The 10000-nt window shown below is 33.3% G+C and overlaps 1 protein-coding gene across 3 annotated transcripts in view; it reads left to right on the top strand.

Annotated features, from left to right (window-relative positions):
• The window catches only part of LOC145266607 (DNA-dependent protein kinase catalytic subunit-like), a 396502-nt gene that overhangs the window by 135853 nt on the left and 250649 nt on the right, over positions 1-10000 (top strand). For all 3 annotated transcript variants that reach the window (XM_080122502.1, XM_080122501.1, XM_080122503.1), the window contains 2 exons: positions 6672-6834; positions 9682-9789. In XM_080122502.1, the coding sequence (XP_079978628.1) occupies positions 6672-6834; positions 9682-9789 (271 nt within the window). The remainder of the gene's footprint in view (positions 1-6671; positions 6835-9681; positions 9790-10000) is intronic.

The raw sequence follows: 10000 nt of genomic DNA, 5'->3' as shown, positions 1-10000 counted from the left end.
TTCATGAGCAGTAAATGCTGTTCCATTATCGCTCACTAAGGTTTTTGGCACTCCAAAACGGCTAAAAATTTCATTAAGCGCACTCACAGTGTTTTTTGCTGTTGGATGTCTAAACTTAAATATTTCTGGCCATTTTGAAAAAGAATCTACAATAATCAAGTAAAAATAACCATTTATAGGTCCCGCATAATCAATATGCAGACGTGACCAGGGTAGGTCCGTCTTTGGCCATGGCGTCGTTTTTACTGGAGGATCTCGAGCTGCTAATTGACATCCTCTGCATGTCTTGACACATTTTTCAACTTCCTTGTCCATACCAGGCCAGTACACATATCCTCTCATAAGGGATTTCATTCTCGAAATGCCCGGATGACCTGTATGAAATTCCTTCAGAATTTTCCTCTGTAACGTTAGTGGAATTACGATCCTCTCACCATACATGAGCACATCTTCACAGATGGAAAAAGGCGTTGTTTGATCTACCTTTTTATTTTTTTTTATCCATCCCAATTGATTTTTCATTTTCTTAATGAAAATGTCATTTACTGCCTCTTTTTTTATTTTTTCGAAAGTTACCGGAAGTTCACGTATCATATTACACATTGAACTTGTACATTCACTTTCGTCTTTAAGCGCAGCAATTACCGTTTCTTCGAAACTTTCGCTTCTTTTAGGGATCAACCGTGATAATGCATCTGCGTGTCCTAACTTTTTTGAGGATACATGTTCCATCTTAAACTGATAGTTTAAGAGGGTTACAGCCCATCGCTGTAATCGATTCGCAGTATGTGTGGGAATGCCTTTCTTTGATCCAAATATGGTAAGTAGGGGTTTATGGTCGGTTTGCAAAATAAAAGATCGTCCATGGAGAAATCGATTGTACTTTGTAATTCCAAATATTATCGACAGCGCCTCTTTTTCAATTTGGCTGTAATTTTTCTCCGCTGCAACCAACGTTCTTGAAGCATGGGCGATAGCTTTTGTCCTACCATCCTCATACTTGTGAAGTAATACAGCGCCAACACCGTAATCACTGGCGTCCGTTGCTAGTATTAGTTCCTTTTCTGGATTGAAATGTGCCAATGCTAAGTCTGACAGTAGACATCTTTTGATATTTTGGAAAGCAGATTCACATTCCTTATTCCAGTTCCATTTAACACCCTTTTTCAGTAACTCGTTAAGAGGAGCTCTTAAATTATGTATGTTAGGGATGTAAATTGCATAGTATTGAACTAATCCCAAAAACGATTTTAATTTTGTCACTGAATCTGGAGCAGGCATCTTTTCAATTGCTTCAGTCCTTTGTGGATCCGGTCTTCGACCCTCTTTGTCGATTATTTGACCTAGATATTTAATTTTTTTCATAAAAAAATCGCATTTTTCTGGGCTCAATTTAAAACCAAATTCCTGTATTCTTTTGAATACTTCTTTTACATGCTTCTTATGATCTTGCAAATTTTCACTTTTAATTAGGATATCGTCAAGGTAGGCCATTGAAAATTCCAACCCTGTCAGCATCGTGTCCATAATTTGCTGGAAAATAGCAGGAGCAACCTTTAATCCAAAAGGAAGCCTCTTTAGCTTAAAAATGCCCTTATGAGTATTTATGCCTAAGTATTTGGAGCATTCATCGCTGATCTTAATTTGCAAGTAAGCATCTGAGAGGTCTATCTTAGAAAAAATTTTTCCTCCGTTAAGCTTAGAGAACAGATCTTCTGCGGACGGAAGGGGATAATTATGGTCCAATAGACAGTCATTTAAACCCGTTGAAAAATCTCCACAGACCCTTATTCTGTTATTTTTTTTCTTTACATACACGGTTGGACTTGCCCAATCTGTGTGGTTAACTTTTTCAATGACTTCCAGTTGTTGAAGTCTATCCAACTCTTTTTCGATTGCGTCCATCGCTGAAAAAGGCACATTCCTTTTAGGTTTGAATACTGGAGTGGCATTTTTCTTTAATTCAAATTTTGCCTGTCTTAATACAGAGTCCTAGTCCTTCGGCAAAAACATTGGGAAATTCAGTTTTCAAATCCTTCAGGAAGTCTTCCCTTTGGTTTGCTTTTTCTGCAGTTAAAACGTTACAAAACGAATTTATGGGTTTCTCCCATAAATTAAACAGGACAATCCAATCTACCCCAAACAGGCATGTATTCTTTCCTGGTATGACGTACACTTTGGATTTATGAGTCTGGTTAGCGAATGTCACTTTGCATTTTAATTCTCCCTTGAACTCTAATCTTTTGCCGCACACACTTCTCGCCGTCTTTCTGGTTTTCGTTAATTCAGGTCGACCTATCCTTTTCCATATATCTTCATTTATAATACTAATATCTGTACCGCTATCCAGAAGCAATGTAACCAGATGTCCATTTATCCGAACATCAACATATTTCCGTCTTTCGCAGCTTTTTTCTTTATTCATGCGAAGCGTATTTACATTATCGGTCCCTTGTCTTTTTTTCTGGGCACAGTATGTTCCCTTGTGACCTCTGAGACCACATTCATAACATATTTTGTTCCTAAACCAGCAGGTCTTATTGTTGTGTCTTAAACTACCACAACATTTACACTTTAGCTTTGGGTCTTTGTATCCTTTAAGGATCCTGTGTTCTTGGAACCTGGACTTTCTTGTGGTCCCTTGCCTTTTTACTTGCTGCACCTTAAAAATATTTTTCTCTTCAATGCGAGTGTTGTCTTTCTTTATGTTAATCAGACGTTGACACTCTTCAGTGACTTTTTGCAATGTTATGTTAGGATCCGCCTCCATAATTGTTAGGATCCGTGAACGTATATCTTTGTCCCTTGGTGCTGTGAGACCTTGTACAAAGATTAAACATTTAAATTGGTCTGCGGAAATTTCATTCAATTTAAATGATTCGCATAAACAGTTCACAGTGCAAGCATATTCTAGATAGTCTTCCGCTTCTGCCTTCTGAATGTTCAAACATTTGTATCTAGAGTGAAATAGGCTATCCCTTTTATCAAATATTTTCGACAAGGTACTAATTGTTTCCTCGAACGAAACCTCCTCCGGTTTTTTTGGTAGAATTAGATTTGCATACTTGGTGTTTTCATCAGTACCCAGTTTTTGTAGTAGCAGGGTAACTTTTTCCTCATCGGTCCAGTCTAAACATCTTTTCGTAAAAATTGTTTCGTATCTTCTGTAGTATGCAGGGAAAGTAACACCAGTATCCGGGGAGTAACGAAATTCCGTTAGTGAATTTGAAATACCCTCGGCAGAAAAATTAGTCTTCTTCCCGGTCGACGTTAGAATTAGCTTTTCTAAATTCTTTTGCTGTGTCGACATTTGTCGTTGTAGTATGTTTGTTTGTTCTTGTTGTGCCTCTAAAGTTTTTTGTGTTCTTTCTTGTTGTTGTTGCAGCTGTTGCTGTAGCTGTTGTTGTTGAATTTGTTGTTGTTGTTGTTGTTGCGCTAAAAATTGTTGAGTCATTTTTGTCTGTTCCTGGATGCTAAGGGCTAGAGCCTTAGTTAACTCTGCTAATTGTTCCATGTTAGCTTCTAGTACAAAAATGTCTTTTCGAATTCTACACGATAATTCCAAAAAAAAATCGTAAATTTACGTATATCGTAAATTAGTAGCAATATGCAGACACAACACGTTTCAACAAAGTTCATCCATAGTAATTCAACAGGCTTTGTAAAATAATTCTTTTTTTTTTTTTTTTTTTTTTCTTTTTTTTTTTTTTCAACAACGTAAGTTCATACACAAAATATTTCTTACTTCCCACGACAAATAGTTCCAATTATTTATATAAAGGCAATAACAAACAATTAATTTTCCAAAAAAAAAAATATATGGCTGCCGTTCCCACGTGGCATAAAATGGTACAATAGTCGTATTTATATTTTTTCTTTCGAAACTCGTAATCCTTTAGTGTAGTTTCGAATTCAACTTGCGACCATTTTTTTTTTTTTTTACTTGTCAAAATAAATATAAATTCCACTTTACCTTGAACATGTTTCTATAATTTCTTGTGAGTTCTTTACGAAGAAAAATCCGTACTTTTCGCTACTTTAGGTAGGAAAAATTTTTAAATTCATTGACGCACGTGGTCAAAAATCCTTGTGTAGTTTGTTTTTTTCGTAAAACAAAAAATCCTTGCATTGTACACAGTCCTTGGTACGGTAATTTATCTCTGTTAAGAGAAAGAACATCCTTTCGTCGCCATTGTTATATTCCTAAATACTTAGGAAATAAAGACAAACGTGACTTACACCGAGTGGTATGTGTAATGGGGTTTATTTATAATACAGAAACGTAAGGCTGCTCGCCTAAGGTAAATAGAAGTACATAGTAACAAGTATGGGGAAGAAAGTCTGATAATCAACACGTAAGACTATCCGTCTTACTGCGACTGCTTGTCTGCCGCTGTCTGCCAAACAGTCCAATATATATATACAGTTTGTAACCGGTGTATAGCCAGTTATGTTCCTTCACAACAATATGTATATGTGTGAGTATATAAATATATATATATATATATATAGATATATATAGTTTGAAGTTGCTATTTTTCAAAAGTAGGGTTACCAGTGAAATATAACGAGGTTAATACATGAGTGCTCAATACATTTTCAATTTGTCTTTACATAAGCAGTGATTTGTTGCTATTATCTAACAATCAACTGGTATGGAAATCTGTGATTATAGGTCTTACAAAATATTATTGACAGTAATATTCTATAAGTACTATCCCATCTAAATAAAAATTGCTTGACCATCTCTTCAGAGGAGAAACTATTAGCAATTAGTTATATTTGCTAAAGTCAGTGAAAATCACAATTGAAAGTTCTTTAAGCATTTAAATGTCATAGAGTAAGGGAAGTTAATGAAAAGGATATAAAAATTCACATCAAAATTGCATGGTAAAATCCGAAGTGAATGACTTTGATAGCAGTGTGGTAAAATGATCCAAACTGTATTTTGAGTAATCCACATCACAAGGTAACAGTCCGAAGTAGGCATTTTCCTGGAAAACCATTTCACGTCATAAATTTTTAAATTGAATGCTAAAATTTTATTTTTATATATATATATATATATATATATATATATATATATATATATATATATATATATATATATATTAAGTAATGTGATTTATAATTTAAAAATTAAAAAAAAATTTTTTAAATTTAAAAATCAAATTTTAATTAAATTAAAAATCAGTTTCATAAGAAGGAACAACAACAAAGTCAATTATCTGTACGATCGTTTCGGAAATCCGTGCTTTTTATTTGTGGTATACATGAAGTCACGTAGAACAATTATACATAGTTTTTTTGGTAAGCACGGTCTCCTCATCAGCAAATTTAGGAGGATTTCTATTGAATTGAAAAGACACCAAAAATAAACCTAGCATTAAAAGTAAGGCAGATGAATCTGAAAAATTGAAGTAAAAGGTTTGGATTTAAAATTTATAAGAAAATTAGTATAGGTTAGAGATAGAAATGAGTAGAAAAAATATATATATATATTTTTTTTTTTTTTTTTTTTTTGAATTTTTTAAGTCCATCTGTTTCTTTTGGTTGTTTTTTTGCAAGTACTTTCGACTGAGTTTCAACAGTCGTCTTCAAGCAGCTTTGATTATTGTTCATTTAAAAATGCACTTGTTGAGGGTTTAGATTTTATTTTACTGGTATTTTTAAATGAATGTTTATTCTTTTATTATTTCTACCAGCAATGGAAGATTTTTTTCTTTAAACAAAATCAAAATAAAGAAAGACAAAAACATCGGAGTGGCACGCATTTTTTTAAAAAATTCTAATACCCCTAAAATTTCCGATTTTTCTGATTCCGATTTATCGTCCCAACATTAATATATATATATATATATATATATATATATATATATATATATATATATATATATATAGTAAGTTATAAAATATATATGGCGATTAAGCTAAACTGAATATTCCGCGTTTCATCCACTCTAGGACTCTTCAGCCATATATATTTTATAACTTACTAACTAGCTCTACCTACGTATTGAACACTTTTGAAGTAAATACTTTCGTATATTAATTTTATGTAAATAAATGAAGTAGTTATATATATTTATATATAGTGTAGCAGAATAGTTCGCAAAAATTCCAAAGACTAAGTTATCTCTGTTGGTCTTCTGCAAACTATTCTATTGCACTATATATGCTCTGAACTCAAAAGATATTCATTGAGCTTGGACTTTTTACCTTTATTAAAAAAAATGTTGTTAATTTTTTAATCTATAATGATTGGTATATACTAATTGATTAACAGTTCAATAAATTCTTAACATATAAGGAGAGTAGATCTTGCGTTTACTTTTGGCAGCCTTGTAACTCGCTTTCTTTATTTTGTCCATTAGTCCTCACATTCATGAGCAATGAATTGCTGTTTTCTAGGTCAGAGTTTATTCTATCTAACAGTTGGCAAGTTTTTGATCTGGAAGTTGTATTTATTTTTATTTTTTTAAGCTCCTTATATCAAGTGGCTTCATGCCTTGTCTAAAGCAATTTCAATTAAAAAAACAAATTTACAAATGCGCTTTGGTGGAAGTCTTTTTGTTTTAACTTTCAGCTGAACACACATACAGACGAATGGTCTTTCTTTATATATAGACTATCTGTCCCTTTTAATCATTTGAATTTTAACTTCTTTTCAGAAATTTGATGAAACTCTTACCGATTGACCTCAAAGATATCACACTCAACTTTTTTGACCTTCAACAAATGATGAGCGGCTATTCCCTTCTTGGAGAAATAAAATTCTTAAACGCAGACCAAAGTAAACGTCTTGCTGAGATTCTCTTCAAGAATGTCTTTCAGGTGAGAATAATTACATATATCGATTCAAATAAAATCCTGTATGTTCTACTAGCCTGGGTGCCCGGCGTTGCCCGAAGGTGTTTGTTGAACAAAAACAAAAAAGTGTTAGTGGGCAGGCAGGCAGGAACCCGTGATGCAAAGGCAGAAAAGAAAGTGAAAGAAAATCTGACGTCTTACTGCGACTCCCTGACGCGAACGGAAGTTCAGAACGTTAAAAGTAGGAAAAGTCAGTCCAACTGATACGATGACTTGCAAAAATCGTGACACAAAAAAAATTGGCCCCTCCTTGTAGAAAACTGCCCAGTTAAGGGTGAAGGAATGAATGTTTTTAGCCAATTTTTCGATATTTGTCGTCCGAAGGATCGAGCTTCAAAACAATACCAATCTCATGAAAGTTCGTCACCTCTGTTGAAAGTTTTAGGCAAACATGATGATGATTGCAAACGTCTTGTCAGACGAGTGCCACTCTCTCAGACACTTAATGTCCATGAGCCCAGAAATGACTTTTTTTTTTTCTTACTCCTACTGGTGAATTCACACGCTCACGCAGGCATGATACTGAAGACGGTCATTGAGATCAATTATTACATGTTTCCAGCATTTCAAGCCTCCATGCGTCATAACTTTTCCATCGCCACAGAACCATTTTTATAGACAAATGCCTGAGGGAGTATCTATACACAGGTGATGTTACAGAGTCTTAGCTTTGTATGACAGCTAAGTCTCTCTCTCGGTTCAAAATGTTGAGATCCAGCAACAAGCAAGAGCAAGATAGCCAGCAACAAGTTAAACTGCAGACCAGCTTAATGCGGGTACTGGTCTCCCGCTTTATGATTTTTTAAATCAGAGATTTGCTTCTCCTAGAAAGGTTGCCTTCACCACGGCTTATGGGAGCCCTCTCCACCCCAAACATACATACATACATACATACATACACTTAAACAGACAGGCGATATTTATATAATAGATAGATTGAGAAACCGGCTCAACCCAAACTGGGTGAATGTTACCTCAAGTCAATAAAACGATGCATCATAAAATCGGCAAAAACACAAAGTGTCTTCAATAAGTTTTCAGACGTTTTTGTACAAGCATTTAAAATTGTCATAAACTCTTGAAAATTCAATATCTTATTGCTATACATCTTATGAGATGACTGACCAATTTTTATGATTTCACGTTCAAATGAACAGCTACAACAGGAATTGGAATACACCCTACTAAAGCCTGATTGTCACAGCTGGTGAATTTCAAAAATGTAATCTGGACGGAAGGACACTTTAGAAGAACGATATGCAATAAAATCCTGTTTTAAACTCGGGGGGGGGGGGAATGCCACAGTAACATATGGAATGCTTCAGACTGTTTTTGGACCATCTTGCATGAATCAAGCATCAGTTTTTTAGTGACAAATTCAAGGAAGACAGGGAGTCTGTTAGGGATGATGAGAGGTATGGGAAGAGTAAGGAATTCATCAGAACACCAGAGTTGATTGGCCAAATAAAGAATTTCATGGATAAGGATCATCATGTTTCTATAGAGACAATAAGTGCACAGTTTGATGTCAGTGTGGGAACTGTAACACAATTATTTGTGAGGAGCTGAAGATTTCCGCAAAGACTATTTGACTAAGATGGTCATCAAGACAGTTTCTCGTCTTCCTATAGTCCAGAGGAAAGCCTTAGAGGATGTTGCTATGAGACAGTTGAAATGGAAGAGGTTGCGATGAAGGTCATTGACACGCTCACTCAAGAAGAATTCCATGGGTCCTTCCAGATGTTGTTGTAATGGTATAACAAGTGCATTGCAGCCGGAGGAGATTACTTCAGAAAGGGACTAGAGTTTTGTGTGTGTACTATCAATAAAAGTGCCTATAGGAAAAGTCTGGAAACTAATTGAAGGCACCTCATATTTAATAATTTATGTGCTTCTTTATTATAAAAAGTGAAATTAGAAAAATCAAAATATTAAATATTGAGTAAAACCAATGGTATCTGCTAAATTATCAGTAATTGCAAAAAAAAAAAATGAATATTTTTAATTGGTTATAGTCAGCTAACATACTTCCTAACTTCCAGCATAGTGGAGACAAGGCAAATCATTAACAAAATTATACAGAAAAAAAAAATAACGCAATTAGTCTTTATTTTCATTTTTAATAACAAAATTTAAAAGTTTTTATTTCATTTGGAATTTTATAAGAAATATATGTTTATAAAATTATAAAAATAGTTTTTTTAATTTTAAAAATAAAATTTTTTTATTTGAATTTATATAATAAATATATGTCTATGAAAGTATAAAAATAAAATTATTGAAATCAAAATAATAAAATTTCAAACCTCATAAAAAAAAAATGTGTCCTATACATAATATTCCTAAAATAGTTTTAAAAGATTTTAAAAAGTGTTTTCAATAATTCTTAAACAAAAAAAAAAAGTGCAGGAAGTGTTTTTAATAATTCTTAAAAAAAAAAAAATGTGCAGAAGGTGTTTTTAATAATTCTTTAAAAAAAAGCTTTTTCAATATCTCTTTAAAAAAAAAAGTGCAGAAACTGTTTTCATTATCTCTTTAAAAAAAAGTGCAGAAAGTGTTTTCAATAATTCTTAAAAAAAAATGAAAACTAATTTCAATAATTCTTAATTAAAATATGAATAAAAAAAAACTTTTCAATGATTATTAAATAAAAACAGAAAGATTGGAAAAACATAATATAAAAAAAAGAGTGCATGCACAGGGAAGTGAGAAAAAAAAAAGCAAAGGAACTGATTTGCCTTGTCATCACTTCTGATAGCTGACTATAACCATTTAATTTTATTTGTTAAATGTTTTTTTTTCTATTTACAGTGCATTGTTTGCAAATCTAATCACGGTCTAAGATCCAATCTTTTGACTCCGATGGAATTTAAGTTAACGAAAACCATGTTAGATCTTGCTTTGAAACTACCTTTGCCAGTAAGTACGATCAGTTTTCTATATCGACCTTTTTCTATATCCAGTGGTATAGCTAGAGTAAATGTCACCTGGGGCGGTCCGCTTAAATGTTACAACACCAACCACATTGTGTCATACCCTCCTTTGCTGTCACCTGGACCGCCCCCTCCCCTTTAGCTACACCACTGCTTTTTATATATATATATATATATATATATATATATATATATAT

Source organism: Euprymna scolopes, chromosome 41 (assembly GCF_053919585.1).
Source record: "Euprymna scolopes isolate OS-2025 chromosome 41, ASM5391958v1, whole genome shotgun sequence".
NCBI lineage: Eukaryota > Metazoa > Mollusca > Cephalopoda > Sepiida > Sepiolidae > Euprymna > Euprymna scolopes.
The sequence above is the reverse complement of the archived record's forward strand: the minus strand, read 5'-3'. Positions and strand labels throughout refer to the sequence as shown.